Here is a 25,080-nt window from a genome sequence, read left to right as displayed (position 1 = left end):
AAAAATAAGACACCTGTTTTGATGATTAGTTCATCTAGCCATGGAATGTTATAGTAATTACCGGAAAACTCAAAGACGGTCAGCAGGAATCCGGTTTACATATCATATCAATTTTGTAGTTTTTACAAAATCGACATAAAATATGAATAGTCAACAATTCTGCGTCGATTGTATTATGTTTGACCTAATACAACAAATTTCCATATGGACAATTATTTCAGCCAAAGTTTCTCTTTAACATATTAGCATTGGTGATTTCCACCCTCTAATTGTTGGAGAAGGGCAGCATAGTTATGGTGTATTATGCTGTTCCAGAAAAAGATAATAATATAGTTATAATTTAGTGAAGGAGGTCAGTTTAATACTTGTCCAGTGGAAAATAAGTGTCTAAGGAGTAAAGAAAATCTATGCACAAGCATGGCATAGATCGTTGAAAAGTATAGTGAAAAAATTCATAGAATTTCTGTCTAACTATCTTCTTCCAGGAGACTCGGGTGGCAGAACAGCACTCGGCAGGACTCGTCAGCACTGCATACAGTAAAACTAATTGTGGCGAAGACTGATATATCCTTCAACCCCCGCCCCTATGAGCAGATTATTTCTAGAAAAAGCCTGTTGATATAGAGAAAGGTTTGGAAGTAATGAATGGTGATTTAAGGACATACCGACAGCTGTGGCAACCATATCACACCAATCAATCTCATGGCAATCGCAATCCAATCCAACACTTCGTCCAATGAAATGCAAAATGGCTGAAAAAAAGGCGAAAACTTTCAATGAAATGCAAAATGGCTGAAAAAAAGGCGAAAACTTTCAATGAAATGCAAAATGGCTGAAAAAAAGGCGAAAACTTTCAATGAAATGCAAAATGGCTGAAAAAAAAGAGAAAACTTTCAATGAAATGCAAAATGGTTGAAAAAAAAGGCGAAAACTTTCAATGAAATGCAAAATGGCTGAAAAAAAGGCGAAAACTTTCAATGAAATGCAAAATGGCTGAAAAAAGGCGAAAACTTTCAATGAAATGCAAAATGGCTGAAAAAAAGGAGAAAACTTTCAGTACTACTCACAAACATTTGTTTTTTAAGTTGGACAACATAAAGGACAATCCGAGAGAAAATTTCCTTTAGTGATAAAACGAACTCACTTTTGGCTGAACTCGTGGTGGCTGAAACTTAACAGGCTCTCTCATTCATGGGCTAACTTTGTGAGTCCCACGTACACGTTTTTTTATTTAAAGAACAGAAGGCTTCGAAAGGACAAGTTAAGAACATTAAGTTAAGGCCTCATAGACTCTAAAACACCCAATTTCTTAGAAATGGGCACAAAAGTAGTAACGAGATGGTGACAATAAGAACATTTTATGAACCAGTATGAACATTTTTACCCTTAAAACCCTAAAAATTACGAACATCTGAAAGCTTCAGTTTTGGATGTTATTATAAAGAATAGCGTTTAACTCTATATCAAGAGCTTTAACTTATTCCTCCCGACCCCAGTAGGTCGATAATTAGTAACTCATGCTATAATCTCTGTTTACCTTAAGAGGACTAATTTTCACGGAACTAATTTTTGCGGGAATTAATTTTCGCGTTCTTGGGTGTCTACCGTGAAATGCAATGTTTAATAAAAATCCTCAAAAACGCCTAGGAATATGAAAGAATTACAGCAGAAAGAAAAGAAAAGAAAATGCACCAATTTAGTACCCTCGCACCACGAAAATTAGTTCCCTTAAGGTATAGAAAGTGCGCAATTAAATCGAGTCTCCTGATTTTTATTCTGAAAGGTGTCAAACAAATCATCTTAATCATCCGAAATCAATTCACACAATAATATCATTTTTAAAAATAGTGCTGAAACCCCGAAATTGTCTCTTACATTTTCTTTTGGATAGCCTGACACCTTTGATGGTTTCGATTGATGGAACTAAAAACAAAAAACAACGAAGAATCAAATAAAGATATAATATGAAATATATGCATAAAAACGACAAGACAAGACAACAAGAACAACGGGTTCTATATATTGCTTAAGTTTAACCCTATTTTTATCGGAGAGGGGGTGGTTTTTCCACCAGCCTGGCACTCTTTTGCTAATAGCTCACTGAAAAAAAATTCTAACACTCTGACTTTAAATATAATCTTATTAGCAGCATGTATACCAAATTTTACAATTATACACCGACCAGATCAGGTTTTATGACTTTTTTGTCCAGGCATATCATAAAATCCAGCTAAAAATCCTGTAAAATCAAAAAATTTTAAATTAAGCACAACTTTTGATATAGGCATCCAATTAACTTCAAATTTTGACAGGTTTTAGGTATCTATAAAATATCTCAGAAAATATTAAAAAAAAATCAAAACTTGATGAACTCATTAAAAATGACGTCATTGTTTTTTGAAAAAAATTACTCATCTTCTGCATAGATTTTACACGTCAATGTTATCACATCAGTATGTTAAAAACCGGCAGATATTCTTTTTGGCTTTCAGAAAATCAAAACAGAATTTTTTTCTATTAATTCCTTATGGTAGAGAATATTTCTGCCAAGTTTCAAGTCCATAACTTTTCTAGATCAAAAGTTATGCAAGGCTGGTGGAAAACACACCCCCTTGAGAATAGGAACCCCGAAAAGGCCTGATAATAATAGGGTTAAGAAGTGCAAAGAAGTGCAAAGTCAAATTTACACAGTAACACATTTTCGATCGTAGTCGCGTGAACAGGCGCGTGCCACTTTATTATTTAATTTACCACCCTCGATCCAATCCTTTTCTTACACTTTTTTCTATTGTCTTTAGGTGCGAAAAAAAGACTGGGACGGTTTTAGGGTGGTAAAACGGACAAAAAGATGCCCGCGCGGCAATTGGCGGCTACGGTCGAAAAGGTATATTGTAATTAACAATTGTAAACTTAATAATTACTTAATAATTTTGCTTGAACTCACTTTCACCAAAATGATAAAGACCATCTTCAATGCCAAGCGGTTGTGCATTTCTCCATAATTCTTGGGTGTATTTAGTCTCTGTATATGGAATATTATGATCTTCCATCAATAAGCGAATCGCTTCACTTTTACCGCGACCATTGAAATAATGTAAAGATACATTTCCTTTGGTAAAAAGAAAAAAAACGTGTTAACTTCATAAATATTAAATATTAAAATGCTATTGAATGCTTGGCTGTTGTTTATTTTTGGCACTTCAAGCCTGTTCTTATCCTGTTCTTATTATTTAGGATCAACCGAGGTATTTTAGACTTTATATCCAATTTTTAATACTTTGGATTTTAGATTGCTTATTAAGATTCAGCAATTCGATGCACAACATTATTATTCTTCGACAATTTTGGGCCTTATTGTTCTTAAAGATTGTTCTGATAAAAAATGAGTGTAGATATTTTCATATAACAAATAATCAAAATTGAACACCGCAGAAGCAGAATCAAATGACAATATGTATAACTTGAACTTCGTTGAAAATCATTTGGTGGAAAATTGTCTTATCTACCATCTCAGGGGAACTTCATAAAGGAATAAAACTAAATAATAATTACCAACAGGTGGGGTTGGATTACATCCAAGTTTCCAATGGAGAAGCTCATTGACTTTTTGGACTACATAACCAACTTGACCACTGTACACAAGAGCAGATATAAATGAGACCAGCAGCATTGAAAGATTCGGCGCAAACATTCTTCGTATAATGGTTTGTTGAAATCTACAAAGAAAAGTAGTAGTAGTTATAGATTTAAAAGAGCAATTAACCATTAATTATGACTAACAAAGGAGAAAATAAGAAGTTTTTAAGGATCCGAAAGATGGTTCAAGGTATGTGTACACCCTTTTTCCGATTTTTTGTCAAATTCTTTTTTCAGCAAAGAGGAAGAAAAGTTACTGGATTTTATTTTTGGTAAAATCTTGATATTAATATGTTTATAAACAAATTTTGAAAGCCCCATAACTTGCTATCAATTGCATAATTGAAGTTAACATTAAAATTTCTTTGATCTTTGACTATTTTCTTCTTTTGCTCTAAACCTGATGAACAATATAATGTATTCATTAAGAAATGCATTGCCGTTATCACCTCAAACAGCATTCAATACAAAAGCCATTAGAGAAAAAGATTATCCCACGTGATCGTTCTATTTTTATGCAAAAAAGAAAGAAACCGAAGAAAAGAAGCTCAACAAGAACATAAGGTCAAAATTGAAAGCCAGTTATGCCAGCGAAAGGTACATTCTGTTCAAGGTTCGTTCGATTGTTAGTAGCTGGCATTTTCGACCATGACGTCTTGTAATTGAAGACAAGACTTTCAGTAACAAATTTTAAACTAACTTGTAGTCGGAAAAATTCTCATTAAAATGATATCCAGGTACTTCGAGAAAATTTGCAAAAAAATTCATTAAAAACTTTTAATTTTAAATTTTTTTTAATTTCTTATTTTTTCGCACTTTAGCTTTTTATCTAATTTATGCCGCCGTGATGCCGAATATTCTATTTTATGAATAATTAGACTCCAAACAAAACAATCTCGTCACATCACGCTAATTATGCAGATTTTTTTTTAACAACAACAAAAGAAATCCATTAACTGGAACAAACTCCTTAAGGGCAAAGAAAACCTGGTACGTATTTCCTGCCGTATTTCCATTGTTTTCAAGAAGCTGTTTTTCTATCCCTTTATACACTGCTCTGTTTCAAGACTGCAAATTTTCAGTTAATCCAATTGATTCAATTTTTCCAAATAGTTTAAGTGGTTCAATAAGAAACCCCATTCAAAAATCATTTTTGTAGCAGCTCCAATTGTTGGATGAGGCATCGCTTTGACGAGACCATAGTTGGGAGCAGTATTCAAGGTGTGGAATAGCAAGTGACTTCAAGGGCTAACATTACATCAATGTCCCATGCTTTGAATGTTCGGAATATCCGCATGAGCTGATGGATTTCTCTTTGCTGATTTGATTTTGCAAGTGTTGATTGTAGCTCATATCCACATCCAAAGTGACTCCAAGGTCTTTGACTTGTTTTTTGACGTTTCAATTTGGTCCTGAATAATACCGTAAACGGCCATAACTTGCAACACGGACTTAACTTGCAACAGCTTTGTTTATTTACGTTTTCTCCACGTTGATTGCTTCGTTTTCTTTCATTTTTTCAGGGAATGTTCGAAATGGTAAACTACACGTTAATCAAGCAAAACAAGCCCGATTGAATAATTTGTTGCGAAGATGAAGATGAAAAAGTGAAAATAATTAGGTCACTCCAATAAACCCCCACGCTTGGGGCGATTGACGTTCTCTTACGATGCGATTTCTAGAAAGTTCGAAAGAAGAAAGACGAGGCCTTGCTGGGTCGAAATCCGCAGCTCGTACAGTTTTTCGTTCTTCCGTATTCTTCGATTGAAGTTGCTAGATTACATTTCACAACGAAGAGACGTTTCGATGCATAAATTGGATAATTACCAATGCTTACATGTTAAATCAATCAACCATTGTAACTGAAGGATCTCAGCTGAAGTTTCTGCTTCCTAATGTCCATACGAAAACTAATCATGTTAATAACAAGACTGGTGTCATAAAAGTGCCTCAAAAGAAATCAATAAAATCATTTGTCGTTAAACTGTAATCATCAATTTTACGATCAGGGGGGTCAAGGATTGTTTCAAGTGCGTTTCTTTTTATAGAAAATTTAATTGCAAAAAGTTCTACAATTCGTTGGATTTACGGAAAAAGAATGACCAAAAGACAGGACGGATAAAAAAAAGCAACCCTTCAGGAATGAGGAGTAAATATCAGAGCCAATTTTGTAAGAGTATAAGAAATGCAAGAAGGATAAGAGCTTCGGAAAAGAAAAACACACCCTGTACACGCTAATTTTGGATTTTTCTTAAGAACTTTTTTAATCAAAAGTGATTATTTTTACTTCAAATCTGTTCCGAATTTAGTTAAGATTCAGGGGTGTAAAAGAAAGTATATGTAACACTGTATATGGACGTTTCGTCGATCGATATAGATTGTGAGACGGGGTGTGCAAAGTCAACGTCAAATGAGCGTTATGAGTATTCTGATGAAGATGAGATGAGTATTCTGATGAATATTCCGGTATCTCGTCAATGGGAACCAGAGAAGGAGTAGCGTATTAGACAATCATTTCTCAGTCTAAGAGGTGTCACTCTTTGCGAACGCAGACCTCCGGGCAGACAGTGACGGGATACATGGTAAAAAGTAAATATCCGTTTTCTTCTCGAATTTTTACAAATCTCCTATATATATAAATACGGTAAAAATCATGTCATGCCGAAACACCTGTCTCAAAGCCCCGGTGGAATTTTTTCCCACAAAGGGGCCAATAATTTCTATCAAAATCTCTATGGGGATAGGAATTCTATTGTTCCAAGCTTTAAAATACACAATGAAGATGGTTTTGGAGTGCAATTTTTTTACATTGGATGGATTTCGAAGGGGATGAATCACGGGGACGAACTTTTTTGTATCTATTCAACGATTCAATGCAAAAATTAGATTCTGTAATTATATAATACATAAGATCGAAAACACTCTCTCTCCTCGCTCACCCCGCAAGTAAAGTTCAATAGCAAAACGATGAATGAATTGGCATACTATGACGAGGATCGGGGATTCCAACGGTAGAAGGACGAAAGATTTAAACAAATAATATATTAAACCGTATTTAACGTATAAGCTTTCCCAAGCCTATAATCTTCCTCGAATGTCTTCATTTTTTGTTTTATCACCACCACGAAAAAAATGTGTCAAACTTAAAATTTGAAAGAGCAAGGTGGTTGTTTTTTTGTGGAAACACGCAATTAGTGATGCCCAATAATATTCGCTAAAGATTCTTCCCGAGAAAAATTTTACGTTTTTAGTGTTCTATCCCAGAAATATTTATATATGATTGAATCTCTCCAGTCAATAGTACTATATTTCGATAAACTTTCCTTTGTTAGGGAAGATTCTTGCCTTACAAATTGGCGAATTCGGCAACATTTTTCACTCAAAAATTTTCAGGAAATCATCTATACGCTATTTCCAAATTTTGAGTCCCTAAGATGGTAAATACAATAAGGTACGGATATGGTGCCTTGATTTGTTACCGTAACCTGCCGTCCGTAATCCCATTTTTAATTCTATTTATTTCGTTTCATCTCAGCATACTTTAATTGGGATTAATTTTTCGTAAGCTGTAATTTTGCGAGGCAAAAGGTTCGTTTTTTGAATTTATATTCACTAATCGGCGATTGCAAAACAAAAGTTTTGCGAGTATTGAATTCGCAACCAGTTTTCTCTCGCAATTTAGCAAGATTATTTTCGTGAATGAAAGGCAAACATTGCAAAAAAGCGAAAATATAAATTCGCGAAAATTAATCCAATTAAAGTAGACTTTATTTTGCTTTAATTGAGATGGGGGTGTAGAAGAATCATTCAACTCGTCGAAGGTACGAAATCCCAGATCTTCGTTACACTGAGCTTCTCCGCTTAGTAATGCCCCCCCGTCTTTCTATCGATGTTTTTGCAAATGTTCCCTTATCGTCATAAAAAAGCCAAACCAATTATGAATTTGCATGTGTGAGAAGTAATCGTAATTCACAAATTGATCCGTCTTTTGTCTACAACAACGCACTCCATCGTTGTGCCATTTTTAATTATGCTATTAAAATTTTTTGAAATCAAATTTTTTTCATGTGATAGAGTTGGCGCGTGTTCAGTATGTTGTTGTTATGAAATTAGCACCGTTGCAAGTTGTGGACTTTGAAGAAAATTTTTTGGTCATCTTTGGATTAACGACGTTTTCGATTGAAGTTTCTGTTTGGATCAATGAATGGTAATCTAAAAAGGAATAAGATAGAAGCTTATTTTGTGAAAGTTTCGTTGCTATAACTTTTCTAGGTTAAAAGATATAGCATCGTTTAGCCAAAAAACGCTGTTTTTCGTTGCAAGTTATGGCCGTTTACGGTAGACTAAATTTGTTTCAGCCTTGCGTTGACTGTGACTCTCTGTGTTCTCCCTGGCAGGAATGATTTAATCTAATAGAGAAATTTTCAATAAATGCTATTCATTCAAGCTTATGCAGAGTGGTCAACACGATCGAATGGTTTAGTGAAATTGAAGCATATAACATCAACATTGTCGCCATTTTTTTAATATGATGGATCAATCGTTCAGTATGGTCAAGTAGTTCACTAAGGCAGGATCTTCCTTGGTTGTTTTTGTATAGGTTGTTTCTCTCCAGGTGGTCTTGCATGTTCTTTCTTACGATATTTTCAAAACCTTTGGTGATATGTGATGTGAGAGCAACAGGGCGGTAGTTTTCAGATTATCCTTGATTTCCTTGTTTAAATATTGGGGTGATGTAACTTGTTTCAAGTATCTTTGGGGTGAATCCTTTATTGAGAAAATTCTGCCATATTAGTTTGAGTGGTTTTGCAAGTTGGTTTGACAGAATCTTTATATAGCATAAGAATAGTATCGTTAAAGAAGGGTTTTCAACTTACCGCGATTTTGTGTTTGTGAGCAATTTCAAGGATTTTATGTATTACAGACAGACCAGACAATATGTTTTGTCTGGTGGTTCACCAATGACTTAGTGAAAGCTGAAACAGGTATACACAAGTGAGGTGTGACTTACAATAGCGTAAATATGATTTGTGTACCAAGTAGAGATACAAAACAAGAATTATGACTTGCTACAAAGGTAGTGTTGATACATTATCACTTCATTTCATCCCAGCCAGAAAAAAATAATGGTGTTTTTATCTTCGTCGCCAAGAATAATATGCCATATGTTGGTATTTATTTGTTATGTATTATATTAATTGACCCTGACTCTAAAATAGAAATAAATAAAGTATAATAAAAGTACATTAAGCATAAACACTCTACTGGCATGAATCTGTGGCGCAATGGTTAGACCGTTGGGTTTCTGATCATCGGAACTTAGCATTTAGTGGGTTTGAATCCCATCGGTAGCGATCTTTCGGAAATTCATTCAAACAGATGAAAAACATAGATAGAGACTAAAAGGTACGAAATAAGTCCAGATGTGTATTTTGCCATTGTGAGGAAGCCACAACCTTTTGACCAATCCACACCCAATCAATCGAACTTATCGAACCAATCAAACAATGGAACCAATCAAACAATGGAACTAATCGTACTCAAACTTAAATGAATTAATTGAACTCTAAAGGCCGATGTCCACTTTCGTACGAAGCGTGCGAAAGATTTTTCTTAACGGTTTTTGCCTGAAGAAAAGATTACGTCATAAAAAAGTTTCGCGCGAACAAAAAACAAGTTGAAGGAAGTTAGACTTTTTTCAACCGTTACGTCAATTTTGACCAATGGAATTGCTTTTTTTTTTTAATCAACCAATGACGTTACAAATAACGTGAAAAGTTTCGCGCGCTTCGCGCGAGAGTAGACACCGGCCTAAAGATTTTTCATCAGTTCGATAACCCAATTTGGTTTGTTTGGGTGTAGCCTTCCGCCATGTGGCCAGGGGCAAAATCACAACAGGAATTTATTTTGGATAGACAAATATCTGGGTACATTAAACCTTAAGTCCCGGGACTGTTGAAATGGCAAAGCAAGTCACGGTAAAGCTTTTGCAAGTGAGGGAATATATGAGGATTTAATATCATCGAACTAATCGAACTTCTTACAGACCAAACTAATCAAACTCCTATTGCTTCAAAAATGGTGAGTGTTCTATTAGGTTCAATTAAATTTTCTAATTAAACTTTAAATCGTTCGATCGAGTTCGCTTAGTTCGGTTGTTGATTTGTTCGACAAATTCAATTAATTGGGTCTGGACCAATTCCTCAATACACTGACAGACGACTGTCTGCTTCCTAAACTCTATGTTAAATATACAATATGGAGCTGGATTTTGAAAATTTAGTGATTCATTTCAGCAATATTTATCAATATCTTTTGATAACAGAGAAAAGAAGTGGACATTTCATGGAAGTGATTGGAAAGTTCTTGATTTCATGGGACATTTTCTAATAGTTATTTTGTGATTGTTATTATACATCAATATTTATATTGATTTCATATATTTTCATGAAAGAATAAAGCAGTTGGTAAAACTAGTTGGTTACCACTGTAAGAATATTTGTGTGCAGTGCTGTATACAGATGATTTATATTTCTCTGTTGAGTGTGAATTGCAAAGTGTGCCTTGTGTAAAGGCTACATAATGAAATGCCAGAGAAGTGTTTGGTGAGTTATGATCATCGAGAGAATCTGCCGCTGGCCAGATAATTTCTTATAATCATTGTGCCAAAGGAATATATCTATTCTAATGTAGTTTTAATATAACAGCTGCCAAAGGCAGTAAAAAACTAGAAAATAAAATAAATCAAAATTAAAGGTAAGTCCACAAATAATTTAATCTGCAGTTTTTATGAAATTATGAAGAGCCTCGTTAGCATTATCTTGAAAGCTCCCGTTTGCAAAATAATCCAGAAACACTGCTTGGTCGCCCATCTCACCAGAGAGTCCTTTCTTACTGCCGTAGAAGATACCAGACTGATAATTCTCATGATCCAGCAAGGCATCAATGTAACGTTTCGCCCCGATATCCACAGAGTGGGCCAATCCTACCAAAGATTGAAGATTCACCAAAGCCCCAACAAATGCGCGTTTATACCAGGGTAGAGTTCTTCTAGCATTCGTTCCAGTTGTTGCGCCTGGACTGACGGTAATGAAACGAATCTCGGGATGCTTGCGAGCCATCGACGATATCCATAAAGCACCAACAAACTTTGCATGACCACCCATATATTTGGGATTTTTAGCCTCATTCTCAGTAAAAAACGAACCGTCGCAAATACTTATGAACTCTTCTACAGAGCCCGTTTCAAGATTTGGTGGTTTGAGAGACATAGCTGGGATACCTCTAGCAGATTCAGAACCAGCATAAATTACAGTAGCTGCTTTCCCTGCAATCTTTCCCGCAATAATCAATTCATCTATTAACAGAACGTGTCCCAATAAGTTGGCTGCCATTGACACGGTGACCCCTGCTGACATCAGTTCACTTGGTACATTTCCACCGGCACCACCAGCATTCAAAACAACACCATCAATCACAGGCTCGTTTTCCAACTGTTCCACGCCAGCGCGAACAGACTCTAAGCTTGAAACATCTATAGCTAAAACCTCAAATTTACTTGTGTTCGTGAGCTCTTCCAGCTGTTGCTTTGCACTCTCAGACTTTTCAAGGCTGCGACATGCCAGATATATTTTGTTGACGCCATCAATTAAAGCCAGTTGTCGCGCGCAGTCGAATCCGCATCCACTGTTTGCCCCAGTGATTAGAACGCACGATGGAATCTTCAAATTACTCTCAGCCCTTTCTTCCAAAGACGCCATGGCGAATACTTTTTTAGTACCTGTAAAACGAGTTAAAAGAGTATCAGACATAATTTGAATTTGTTTGGGGACAAACTTTTGGCCACTGCAAACCCTACAAACCCTACAAAAAACCCATATTTACAAATCTTTGGTCCCAAATTTGAAGGGTTTGCAGCGTTTGAAGGACGGAGAAAAGAAATCATGTAGGCAATCGACAAATTTCAATCTATAAACCCTGCAGATTTGCTAATCTTTGGACAAAGTTGCAGGAATGGATGTAGTATAATAGGATGTTGTAGCAGATGAAGGTGACCAATAGTTTGTACCCCTAATTATTTCAACTTCAGGAGAGCTGATTCCAACCACCAACAGTGTATCAGTAATGGTCAATTATCGGATTCCATGAATTGGATTAGTAGTACCATAAAGTACCGTGAGATCAGGTAACTTGCATCAGTGGAGGCTAACATGCATAGCCCTCAAGTGAATGACCTGACTGGACTGGTCATTAAAATAAAAAAAAAACCTGATTTACAAAATTTGCAGTTTATAAAATGAATATTTCCTAATCATGAAAGTGTTGTCATGTATAATTATGTTTAATATCATTATCAAATTTGAGGTTACACGTCCAGCAGCAATTAAGAAATGTCTGAATTCCCGCCATCCAATTTATGATCTCGCATGATTTTTTATACAGTAATCCAACCACACTGTTTTATCAACCCGCGAATCTGTCGGCGAGTATCTTGCCAAAAATACTTGGGTAGCAAATATAAGATTCTAAAATGGTAGAGTAGAGCTCCGAGTGGAGCTGTGTAGTTCATTTGTTTTGAAATTTTGCTGCTTTGGTCGGTCAGCCAGCGTGGAAATGGCGCACAGTACGCCAAATATATTTGGAGTGAGGCAGTAAAAACTTTTAGTGTATTGGCGCAAGGAGCGGATATAAAGTAAGATATCGGCATAAGTCAAAGTTTTTCAAGACAAGAGGAGCACCGCCATTCTAAAATCCGATTTCATTGCATCAGGTTTAAGCGCATCCACCTCGCTCTCCACCTCTCCCTTAACCGCCATATAACGAAGTAGAGTGTAAATAGAATATAAGCTTATTTTGAGCCACTTTTAAGCGTGAGAAAATTAAGAGCCATTTTCTGTAAAAATCAGGCAGAATCAGGCAGGTCGAGGAAGTGATATCCTCAGATTTTGCCAATTTTTGGATATTTTGCTCAAATACATGTAAATAACATCCTGTGAAATTTTTTTTGAAAAATCTTTTTTCTTTCCAAAGATATGGGCCTTTAAAATTTAGGCCAATTTGCCCAAAAAAGTGCACTATTGATAAATCGTCGACTTCAAGAGCCATTTTAGACATGATCAAGCTTAAGATTCATTTCAAAACATATTTTCCTGGAAGAAATCCATGGGTACTTTGAAAAAATGGCATTTGAGAAAATTTTTCTGACGCCATGGCTAGAAATCATTGCCTGAAATCACAACATTTCTAATTTTGAATAGATTTTGAGAGCAATTTAATTAGCTGGCTTGGCCACCCGCGTGATGTTTGACCTATGTTTTGGATTGAATTGGTAGTAGAGTCAAATTTCCCGGTTAGATTAAAGGGTTGTTTCAGGTAGGGTCAGGTAGGGTTAGGGCTAGGGTTGGGGATGGGGATGGGAGTTAACCCCCGGTTAGGGTTTTAGCCCCCGGGTAGAGTTTATAATGTTTATAAAGAACTTTGAATCTTCCTTACTGCAGTTGTGACCCGATGGCCGAGTAGTTAAGGCGCTGGCGTTCTAAACATAGGTGCTTTGTATTTAGTGGGTTCGAATCCCATCTGCGACCAAAGTTTCGAAATTTCAGGAAATGCATCAAAAACTTTCAAAACTTAACAATACAAAGAAAGTGTCAAAGAATAGAAGCTCAGAGTGGAGGATGGGAAGGAAATATTTTTGCGTCACTTCGGTACGGACGACATTCGGTTATTGCCACGTCAGCTGGACCTTCACGCCGCTCCGGCTTCTTGTTGTATATTTCTGAAGTCTTTATGGTCATCTTTAACTTTCAATTAAAATTTCCATGTGACACTTAAGGCCACGCCCTAAAATGGCTTTTCGCTCAATTTTTAGTATTTTCAATGAGCTTTTAAAGCCATGGCCCTAAGTTCCACCACTGAAACAAACCATTTTTAGTTAGTGTTTTGGTCGTATTACCCAATCCTAAAATCAAACACATGTGCTCTAATACCATTTTTGCACAATTTATTTTTGAATATTATCATTATATTATATATATATATAATATTATTATCATATTAAGTCATCAAGACTTAAAGGAGGAAAGAGGAGGAAAGGATACAGAATTTCAGTGCAACACTGAGCTTTTAGAACCACTTTAATTGAGTTTCATCAAGCATGATCATTTCAAGTCAAATTATTTCAAAATTTCGATCAAAACTAATATCAAAGAGTCAAAATTCAAACAATGAAATTGGGTGGAATCTAGCATAAATGGGTTATTTTAAAAAGCATGATACCCCAATTGGTGCACCAATTGGGGTACTCATTGGGGTACCCATTTAATTTACTGACCAGAATTAAATTGTGTGAAAAAGAATAACATACGCTTTTAAAAATAAATTTAGAGTGATATAATTAATACATGTAATAATAACATGTAATACAAATAATATAATATGTGTTTATGCTCGTTTGCTTTAAAACACGTGTTTTAGAGAATCAAAGACTACTTCCTACTGTCAATTCATATCCAATTATATTTCCTGCATCATATTGAGTATATATGTAATTCTTAATCAAGGTAACATTAGAACTATTGTATTTTATGATGTCAGCAAAATTTTTGGTAGAAAGTGTCAACTTAGTGATAAAAATGACAAAAGAAAATGTCACTGCTTTTCTTGCTCTAAAAGCATCTCTACAGATTTTCCAAGCCTAAAATGACTGTCAATCTGTATCCTTTTGTACAATGAGCATCACTTTCAGTATAATAAATCTTTTTGGAGGAATTTGACTTACGATTATTATATTTCAATATTTTTTAAATATTTTTGCAAGAAAGTGTCATTTTTTTGTCAGCATTCTGACATGTAAAAAGAAAAGATATTAACAAGATGTTACTAGCCAATACCTTACAATTCTCCTGATTTTAAGCTATAATATGATGTTGGTTACTGGATCTGAATACTGTTTGGTTTGGTTACTGAATTTATTCTGGTCTTACTTATTCTGGTCTGTAAATTTTTGTAGTAGGAAAGGAGAAAGGCAAGATGGCGGCTGATTTAATTAAAAAGCAGTAGATTTTCACTTTGTGTCAGAAAACGGCAATTGTGACAAAAGTTTTGTGACAATCTTAAATCTAACTTTATCAAATCATCAATGAAAGATTGTAGCACCATATTATAATGAAATTAAGTGTCGTTTAACAAAAATTAAGGACAGAAAGTAGTACCACAACAAGTACCCCAATTGGTGCACCAATTGGGGTACCATGCTTTTTAAAATAACCCAGCATAAATGGTTCTAAAAAATCAATGTTGCACTGAAATTCTGTACGACCCTCTGTAAAGTACTGTAGTTAGAGTTCATCTGTAAGGCAGCATAACTTTCTTCCAAGTTCTTTTCTAGGTCTGTGTAGTATCTATAATGACAAAACAGTACAAATAAAGGTATGAAATGAAAGAAGAGACTTCCCTTCAAAGATCAATTACAAATAATTTAGCATTTGAAAACAAAGAAAAACAAGAGACTTGCCGTTTTTCCTTAGTGGTGAAATTTCTTGTTAAAAGCCTCATTTCACCTGTTAAAAGAACCTTCAACTTTTATGCTAAGTACCCCCACTTAATTTCCTCTTTATTTCCTCTTCAATAATGTTAAAAACATTAAAATCAATTTGATTTTACTTAGGGTTTTGCAACAAGCATCAGCCAAAGTTGCTTCCTCGTTATCTGTTGGGATCTGCTATTTTTTTCCCTGAGACCCTAATTTGCCCTAAAATTCAGTGAAAATTGTGTCCTAGACTTTGATATTGTAATCTAAGACATTTACCATGGTCTGGAACCACTAGGAAACAGTTTGGAAAATTTTGATAAAGCTGGATATCTGGTTGCTTGGGAAAAACATTGCGTTGCTAAGGGAAAAATTGGCTAAGTCTTGATGACTTACAAAGATTTTTGAAGATAAGTTGTGCAAAAATGGTATTAGAGCACATTGGTTTGATTTTAGGATTGGGTAATATGGCCAAAACACTAACTAAAAATGGTTTGTTTCAGTGGTGGAACTTAGGGCCATGGCTTTAAAAGCTCATTGAAAATACTAAAAATTGAGCGAAAAGCTATGTTTAACCGCCATTATAGGGTATATTCTTAAGTGTCACATGGAAATTTTAATTGAAAGTTAAAGATTACCATAAAGACTTCAGAAATATACAAAAATATCAATGTGACACTTGTGGCCAAGCCAGCTAATTGCTCTCATAATCTATTCAAAATTGGAAATGTTGTGATTTCAGGCAATGATTTCGGCTAGTACGAAACGCAGGTTCAGGTTACAGGTTTCAGGGCCAGGGTTCAGGTTTCAGGGCCAGGGTTCAGGGTTCAGAGTTCAGGTTAAAATTGTCTACAATACAGACTTGCTGTTTTCAAATTACTGACCTCTTTACTTATCTTTTCCCTTTACTTTACTCTTTTTGTGTGGGGGGAATCAAACAAAAAAGCAAGGGCTGAATGGAATGCACAAGAATGCATTCACACCTGACCTTTCACATCTTTATTTGATAAAAGTGTTTACAATTAGTGTTTCGCTTGAGTAATAAAAGCTAAGTTGTTACGAACGACGATGAAATTTTTCTTTTAAGAACACAAATTCAACAAAAAATTAAGTTAGTTTTGCCAGGTTTTACGGAAAAGAGAAAAAAAATTCGTCAGCTTCTATTCCAGCCAATTTCATCATACCGAATAAGTCTTATAAAAAACTATTTCTTTTCAAAAAATGGGTGGGTGATTTGATTACTTTCATGCTTTGAAAGAAAATATAATTTAATTATACTGATGATTTCCACTGGGCCTGATCTTACTCTTACAAAAAACGATAAGCGTTTTGCCATATTTCTTTTTATAGGAGGAATAATAGAATTTATTATTTTCGTTATTATTCTGCCCATTAATATATTTTTCAATATAATAGTAATTGTTCTTGATCAATGCTTTGATTTATAATTCTGCTTGTAATAGAATATTTTAATTTCAATAATCTTAATTATTGTTTATTCAACCAGTTTTGTAACAAAAAGATAATTTCTACTAAGTCAATTGAATTATGAAATATTTTCAAAGCAACGCTGAAAGTTGTAGTACCTGCTGTCTCATATTTTAAAAAGTATTGTTCACCACCAAACTATTAAAAGTTTAAAAAGAAAACACACATTTATTATATAGAACATGAACTCTAGCAAATGGTCTACAGAATAAAAAAATATACCTCGGAACATTCTGGTCTGCAATGTAGACAATTTTAACATGAACCCTGAAACCTGAACCCTGGCTCTGAAACCTGAAACCTGGTCCTGAACCCTGACCCTGAAACCTGAACCCTGGAAAATATGTTTTGAAATGAATCTTAAGCTTGATCATGTCTAAAATTGCTCTTGAAGTCAAGGATTTACCAAAATTGCACTTATTTGGGCAAATTGGCCCAAATCTTAAAGACCCATATCTTTGGAACGAAAAAAGATTTTTCAAAAAAATTTGCACAGGATGCTATTTTCATCAATTTGAACAAAATATCAAAAATAGCAAAATCTGAGGATATCACTTCCTCGACCTGCCTGATTCTTACAGAAAATGGCTCTTAAAATATCCCACTTGGAGGGCTTACTGCGCCCCCTCCTCCCCCCAAAAAAAACCCTGCAATTTCTGCAAGCAGAAGTTTTTTTGGCGTAGACCTCAGCTTAAATAAATAACAATTTGGCGCGGACTTAACATCGTTTCTACAATGGTTGGTCAGGCATTTGATGAATAGCTATGCAAGTTTCCCTTTTACTGATGTAAGTTACCTGACTTCATGGTATGTGGTGCAGCCCTGTGAATTCAGACAAAATCATATCAGCACACATAAGTGCCAACCAAAACTGGCTGTAGGCCGGCAAAATTTTGCCGACCTAGAGATCATTTTAGGTCGGCAAAGCCGTCCTAAGTAGCTTGTTTAGGTCGGCAAACATAACTAACAAATTCAGCTGCTCTATAATTGTGTTAATAAGAAAGTTTTATGTTTTATAAGGCAATTACTTTTTTATTTTCTGGTTTATGGACATTATGAGGAAAAGTTTTGGACAGGAGGATGGAAAAAAAATAAAAATAAAATTGATGTTTTAATTTTTTTTTATTTTCTTTTTAAAAAACTGAAATCAGAGGAAATAATCAAATAGAATTTTATGAAATTTCCTAAAGTCTGCTAAAGTAACAATTTTTTAGATTTAAAGACAAAAGAATAAAGTGCAAGATGTTATTATAGATAGATTCTATGGATAAAGAATAGGGCACAGCTGTGTTTAGATCATTTAACCCCCTCTCTCTTTCTCTTCTTTTCTTTTGTTTTCTGTTTAAGTAAAGGTTTTTTATTTATTTCTTCTTTTTTGAAGGTCCGAGGAGAAAAAGTAAATAAAGTTTTTTGAAATCTCTATTTTTATTTTATTTTGGCAAAAATAACGTCGGCGGATCTGTAAACCAATAAATAAAAAAGTATTTGCCTAAAGAGAATGGAATGAGGCTCGATTACATGTGTTATCAAATGATAACACAATTAGATTTACCTAACAAATAATATTTTTCCTCTTTAGGTCAGCTTTGCCGACCCAAAACATTTCTTTTGTCGGCACGCCAAGCTAGAGTGTAAATTACGTCGGCAAATAAAAGCCGACTTCAGCTCAAGTTACGTCGGCTTTCAGGTCGGCATTGCCAAATGCCGGCCTGGATTCACAGGGCTGGTGGTGGTACTGTGAGATTGGGTAACTTGCATCAGTGGAGGCTAACATGCATAGCCCTCAAATGAATGTTCTAGTTCTATTGAATTATCACATAATACATTACGTACATTTTCGTGATTTTAAACATAAAGGATATAAAATAAAATAAAAAGTTAAAAACATTAGCGCAAGATGTTCTAAGACGCTGGTAAATGACCTGGTTGGTCATTAAAATAAACCATATTCAGCTCCGCTCACAGCTCTAATCTACCTTTTTTGTTTTGATTTAACTTTGTATTTCAATGACCAGCCAGATCATTCATTTTAGGGTTATGCATGTTAGCCTCCACTGATGCAAGTTACCCAATCTCACGGTAGTCCTTGTCGCCTGAACAAACCTATGCTCAGAGCAAATTTTTCCAATGATTTAAGATTCCAACCGATCGACCGACTTGTATTTTTGGGCTGGAAATGACGCGAACACAACTTATTGGTGACCCAGGCCTATCTTTTTAGGCAGAAAAACGGTAAAAAAAGACAAGAATGTAATATATTTATGAGTGATTTTTTTTATTGTGACCGCATACAGGAACTCATCAACTGATCAACCAGCGCCAAATTTTCCTATTGCAGTATTGCTTATAACTATAGTATACCATATGCATTGAGTCCATCCTAAGCCTAAGCTAAGCAACAAAGGGCTAGCTAGATAGAGGGGAGGAGGCAGAGAGGCAGAGACGACCCTGCCGGTGCACCCGACAGTCGGGTGCTGTTGTCGGGTGCTTGAAGTTAGAAATTTTAACACCCGACAGTCGGGTGCACTTTGTCGGGTGCTATATCTTTGACGCTCTTAACAGCACCCGACATGTAACGGGCGGGTGGCGATTTCCGAAGGGCGGAAAACGGGTTCTTTTTACTACCGCCGCCCCGCCCGCCCGTAGTGGGCGCGCGGCGTTTTTGACGAAATTACTCTCGTCAAACCAATCTCTTTAGTTTTGTGATTTCTGATTCTTCTCGGGTTTTGATGTTCTTGGGAGAAGTTCACGGATTAAGGATTAACGTTTTTTTCTTTTTATTCATTCATGCGTGATGAGCAACTTGTAAAACAACGACAGGACGATGAAGACAAATAGAGATGTTTCATCAACGAGTCACCAAATCAACGCAACATTCACTAGTACTTAGGTAGGCAAAAATCCATTCTGGGTATTAAGTTTATCTAGGTAGGTTTCCCCTCTTTTACCTACCTGAAAATCGTGTATCATTAAACTCTTAAGTGACGTTCAATTTATCTGAGCTGACTGAGTAGCTTCGTCAACTGGACGCTATATATCACCTGGGTTTTCGTTTTGTACCGAAAAGCTACTTGTATGCCGAATTTCTTGTTCTATCTTTTTAGCGTACCACCACCATTCTTATACAACCATTGCGTACATACGTACGGTACATACAAACTATTTGGATGGCTGGGGACAACGTGTGTGTTGCTCAAAAGAAGAAAATTGGACAACAACCTTTTTATAATATAGGTCATGTTCTAGACGTCACGGTTCCGTATCGTTCCAAAACGAAACGGTTCTGAAACAAGTGTGAATAAGGCCGAAATTTGAAAAAGAAAAAAAGAAGACGTTACAAAGCAAAGCAGATCGGAACGGTTTCGCTCCACTATTTTCATCGGAACAGAACTGCTCCGTTTTCTTGCTCCGAAACGCTCCGAAACCAATATGAACACTATCGCGGAAACACTCACGGAAACCATACCGGAATGATACGAGACCGTAACGTCTGAACATGGTCTTACAGACAATCTTTGAAATATATACAATTAAAAATATATAAAATATAATAAATTATATATAAGGCCATTTGATCATCAATGCATTCCCTCTGTTTTCTTTCTGAAGGAGATAGAAAGTAGAAAGATTTATTAATAGACTACCACCCTTCACGATTTTGAATCTCTTGTCTATCCACAGCTTTAATATCCATTGCATTATGTCTGAGATTATAAGCCTGATAAAATATTTTTAAAAGTATCCATAGAGTAACTAATTTGAAAAAAACCATTCCTCTCTCCGGAATTACGCATCTCTACAAGCCATTTAGAACGCCATGGAAATTACGTCATTATGAAACTAAATATCACATGAGACAAAGCTATTTGTAACACAACATTAAAGGTAATTAACGTCTTACCTGGACAAACCAGTACGTCCGTGTGTTTTGTCATCAGAATGTAAGACTAAAATACGGAGAAAAGAAGAGAGGAAAAAGCGAGCGGGATGTCATGCCTCAAACCTAAACACGGAGAAATAGATTGACCATATCGAGTGTAGGCTGGAATTTAAGAATATCGAAACATTAATATGATCAAAGTAGAGAATCAAAAGAAAGACGCGCCAATTTTTTTACGACTAAAATGTAAATATCAAATTAAAAATGATTACCTGTTCCGCTATTTAATTCATTTTCTCTTATTTGCGACTCTAAATAAAAAGAATTATATTTAGATTTAGTTGACATGAGAGGTTGGCCCTCAGAGGTAAAAGTTAATGTCAGGTATGGCGTTTCTATCGTACCGATCAGTAGTTAGTAACGTAAAAAAAACCTAGGATACACGGGACTAGGTTGCGCCCAAACTCGTACCCAGAGCCACTTGCATCGCACTTTTTAATTTTACTTATGGACGCGATACAATCGTTCCACGGATAACAGAGCGCTATATCAAAATTAAAAAAGCAAACTAAGGGACTGGGTTCGAGTTTGGGTGATAATTGCCCTTATTACGCCGAAGCCTATTTTTATCTACCTCAGAATTTTCGTCACTTTCCTGCCCCCGAAACTTTTTTCACCTTCACCGATTAGGACTCGAAGATCTCTATTAAACCCATCGCTGATCCAGTTTACACGCCGGCCCTTTTCTTCCGCCAGTGACGAGAAATAGTGCCTTATAAGAGCCGATGATGTTCATATCATTTGACTGACGCCTACGGCATCGGAAAAGATGGCGGGAAATAGTATAGGGCGTAAATCTGCCAAATGCCCATCAGGCGGTGTCGGGTGTTGATTGTCGGGTGTTCTCACTAAGTTAGGAATTTTAAGCACCCGACTGTCGGGTGCACTATTTGTCGGGTGTTTTCGCAAATTTAGAAATTTCAGCACCCGACAAAACACCCGACAGCACCCGACTGTCGGGTGCACCGGCAGGGTCGTAGGCAGAGAGGCGAAACTTTAACCCTTATACTGCTGGTTTATACTGGAATGAAATTTTCCCAAAAAATAGATACTTAATTAAGGTGTATATCTGTGTATCTATCAAAAATCAGAAAGAAAGTCTTACCTAAGGATAAATACTTCACTGTAATCAAAATTTTCTTCACAGAATTAGTAGAATGTTGAAATTGGAAAAAAGTATCAGTATCTGGTTGGCGGCCATTATGATTTGAAAACGAAAGTAGATTCTCGTTCTTGGAAAAGAAATTCGGATTCAAATCGGGATAGCAACTCACTCTTGGGGCTGCAAAGAAAAATCAAAATCGGGAGAATCGGGCAACTAATGATACAAAATGCGGACCAACAGAAAGGAACAGACAAAAAAATTTGAGAAAAAACAGAACAGGACTGGATTTCATTTCGTTCCAGCAGTTCCAGCAGCAAAGTTTTTTTACATCTTTGGTAGGGACTATTACTTTTTCTTTTTTCTCCTTCATCTTTTGAGATCCAATTTTATAATGGTTCATGTCTCTCTTCTCAGTACATCCCTCTTCTAATTCCGACACCCTTCTTCAGATAGGAGGAGGGTCGGGATCGCTTGTAGACAAAATATTTTTTCTTTTCTGATTGCTAAAAAAGCAAAAGAAGAATGAATAGTTTTCATCAGCAATTCCGACCTTCAGGTCATTCTTATCTCTAAAGAAAAGGGTTTCGAAATTAGAAAACAAGAGGAACAGAGGGGGGATGTTGATATTCATATTAGGTAGTGATTAGACCAACACCAATTTACGGTACATACATTATAATAGCAATTTGTTCAGGTTCCAGGTTTGTAGCTACTACACTAAATACCTACCGTCAACTGCTCTAACTTGGGACTATCTGCCAAAACATGGGACGGCGATTCAGCCACCATTTTTTCACAGAACCTCCAAAGTCATTTGATTTGAGTTAATGAACGGTGTATTAAAAAATACGCAATTTCTCTTTCGTACTGATAGACAGGCAGCTGACGACATCTAAAATCTGGACGACTTTGGGACAAACGTCGAGTTGATTTTTCTTGTTCCCATATATCTACTGATCCTAAAAATTTTACTCGGCGTCCGAAAATTTATTTAACGGACATGTCCGGTAGTAATTTGTCAAATGATGACGTCACCACCAAAAGTGAAAATTTGATCTCAGCATATAATAATGATATATATACCATTCGAAGCATTTTTGGATCTAGATTCTAAATCACATCAGTCTCAATAGGTAAAAATTTAGATTTCAAAAGTTATGACTTAAATTTGACATGTGATTTTGGTCAATCATGACCCTCTCACCCCCTAAAAATGTCAAATTTCAACGTCATCAAATTGAAAAACAATTTACACCATTCGAAAGCTTGTCAAAAACTATATAGAAGACAACTAAACAGGTATATTCGATTTCTCAGCCTAACTCGAGAAAATTGAGATCGTAATTCCTTATAAAATGAAGCATTTTTTCAAAAATGACGTCATAGAAGAGCTAGGGACCTCAATAACTTTTCATATTCAAATTTTTACTTATTAATTAAGATTGATGTGATTTGAAATCTACATGAAAAAACGCTTCGAATGGTATGTAAAACTTTGAAATTTTACAACATCAATTTTTCACTTTTGCTTGTGACGTCATCAATTAATAAATTATTCTCGGACACGTCCGGTAAAGATTTTTAAACACGCCGAGTAAATTTTTCTGACTCTCTAAACTATAAAGATTTCTAAATAAGAGCATGAGTCTGGTAATGTCACCCAAATAGGTGAAAAAATTTGGAAAAAATAAAGTTTTGAATTTCACTTTTGTTCCTGGATATTTTTTTTATTAATGACTTCAATTTTCAGAAAACATAAGTATCAGGGCTTAATCAAACTGGCTTGGTCCATAAATTTAACCTAGAGTAGTTATAATCAGACAAATTTGGCAAAAAACTCTTTGTAGTTTACACTTGATTTGAGATAAAATATGCATTATCTAATACTTGTCTTAGATTTCAGTTCATGGCTAATATATTAAGCTGCATTGAAAAGCAATTTTTACCCTCCAGTATGGCATATTTTTCAAATTCTGACACTTTTTTCAAAATAAAATCTAAAAATACTAAAAAATATTCCCATAAAGTTTGACTTCATGAAAAGAAAACTGGCTATGGTCAGGTAATTTCATTTTAGATTTGAAGGACTCATCACAAGGCTTCCAAAAAACCAAAAGTTTGCTATATTTCAGTTAGCCAATAAAAATTAGAAAATGAAACCTTGTTGGTTGCGGACATAACTTTTTGTTAAATTTGATTTAAAATCAGCAATAAACATAAATTGAGTTATTACTTGGCTTTTAATACTTTGCTGTACTTGAACCAAAATTTAATCATTGAAATTTGTTGTCTTGAAAGGTCTTTGTAACTATGATTTCCTGAAAATTGAAGATTTATTTGTAAAAGAGAATCCAATCATATATAATTTTTTGTTAAAATCTAATCTTAAAAGTTAAGATTTGAGCTTGACATCAACTGTTGTACATTTTCATAATCATTAAATATGATTTTTCCTTGAGAGTCACTTAACTTTTTCAATAGAAAGGGTTAAATGTAATAATTGCTGTGTTGCGGACATAACTTTTTCTTCTTAGGGTAGAAAACCCTAGAACATTATACATCATTAATTAAAGATTTTGGAGTGTCTTTTTCTATTGCCAAAATTTAAGGAATATTATAGAGACTAAATCAATATAAAACCAAAAGATTTGGTTTGGTTTGATTTCAGTTATTACATGTTTTTCTTTGAAAAGAACAAAAGAAGAGTTATCAATGATATTAGAACTTTCTCATGTTTCTAATAGAAGAACGACCCTCTAGAGGACACAAAAAATTAAAAAAAAACAAGGAAATGCATGGTTTTTACAAATGTAACTCTTTAGTATTGTCAAAGTGTTAGCATAACTGCTTAAGACACTTAAGGGGGTCAAAAATCTGATAAAATACTTTAAATAGTTATGTCCGCAACATACAATTTGCTACAGAATATGACTCCGTTTTGAACAAATTGGAGCAATTCTAACCAGTCTGTAAGTGAATGTGTAGTAGATTATGTTGTGTGTACACTACACAATGAATTTAATATGCAAATTAATGCACGATTTATCCTTTATTCAAGCTCGCAGGCTCAGAACCATCATTTTCAAAGAAACAAAAAGGTTATTTTTCTGTTAAAATTGTAATTTTGGACCTCAACTTGGCATCAGAGTATTTGTTTTCTATTTCTAATAGCCTAAGCACTACTTCCATATGATAAAACATCATGCCAGCTTGCAAATACACTTTATCAGCAACATTTTTAGATGAAAATAGTTATGTCCGCAACTGAAATACATATGATATGAGGTGAAAAAACTGAAATCTTGCCAATGGAAAATTATCAGACTTTTTTCTGGTTTTGACCAACTTATAATGACCTCAAATGCAATAATTTGTCAAAGAAAC

At 35.1% G+C, this 25,080-nt stretch overlaps 2 protein-coding genes and 1 long non-coding RNA gene across 6 annotated transcripts in view; all 3 read right to left on the bottom strand.

Moving 5' to 3' along the window:
* LOC136816767 (glutathione S-transferase-like) overlaps positions 1-21,782 on the bottom strand; it is a 52,580-nt gene extending 30,798 nt beyond the window's left edge. For 2 of the 4 annotated variants that reach the window (XM_067073086.1, XM_067073083.1), the window contains exons 1-5: positions 8,648-8,848; positions 3,553-3,716; positions 2,945-3,109; positions 1,876-1,923; positions 666-752 (exon numbers count right to left, since the gene is read on the bottom strand). In XM_067073086.1, coding sequence (XP_066929187.1) covers positions 666-752; positions 1,876-1,923; positions 2,945-3,109; positions 3,553-3,691 — 439 coding nt within the window. In that variant the 5' untranslated portion in view covers positions 3,692-3,716; positions 8,648-8,848. Of the gene's footprint in view, positions 1-665; positions 753-1,875; positions 1,924-2,944; positions 3,110-3,552; positions 3,717-8,647; positions 8,849-11,612; positions 11,683-21,696 lie in introns of those variants that run through there. The other 2 variants (XM_067073085.1, XM_067073084.1) reach the window with 2 other exon arrangements.
* On the bottom strand, positions 10,410-11,396 carry LOC136816800 (light-dependent protochlorophyllide reductase-like). Its single transcript, XM_067073127.1, has one exon. The coding sequence runs from the start codon at positions 11,394-11,396 to the stop codon at positions 10,410-10,412; it is 987 nt and encodes a 328-aa protein (XP_066929228.1).
* Positions 19,978-20,844, bottom strand: LOC136816763 (uncharacterized). The gene is made up of 3 exons (XR_010847980.1): positions 20,804-20,844; positions 20,553-20,598; positions 19,978-20,254 (listed from the first exon to the last, which is right to left on the bottom strand). It is a non-coding gene; the product is annotated as an uncharacterized lncRNA (long non-coding RNA).
* Positions 21,783-25,080: the final 3,298 nt, after the last annotated feature.

This window comes from Clytia hemisphaerica, unplaced genomic scaffold (assembly GCF_902728285.1).
Source record: "Clytia hemisphaerica strain Z4C2 unplaced genomic scaffold, Clytia hemisphaerica genome assembly, whole genome shotgun sequence".
Taxonomy (NCBI): Eukaryota; Metazoa; Cnidaria; class Hydrozoa; order Leptothecata; family Clytiidae; genus Clytia; species Clytia hemisphaerica.
Note: the sequence above shows the minus strand (reverse complement) of the source record. Positions and strands in the feature narration are given on the sequence as shown.

What these genes read in the sequence shown, in the direction of transcription:
- LOC136816800 (XM_067073127.1), bottom strand. Translation starts at nt 11,396, where the DNA reads ATGGCGTCTTTGGAAGAAAGGGCTGAGAGTAATTTGAAGATTCCATCG.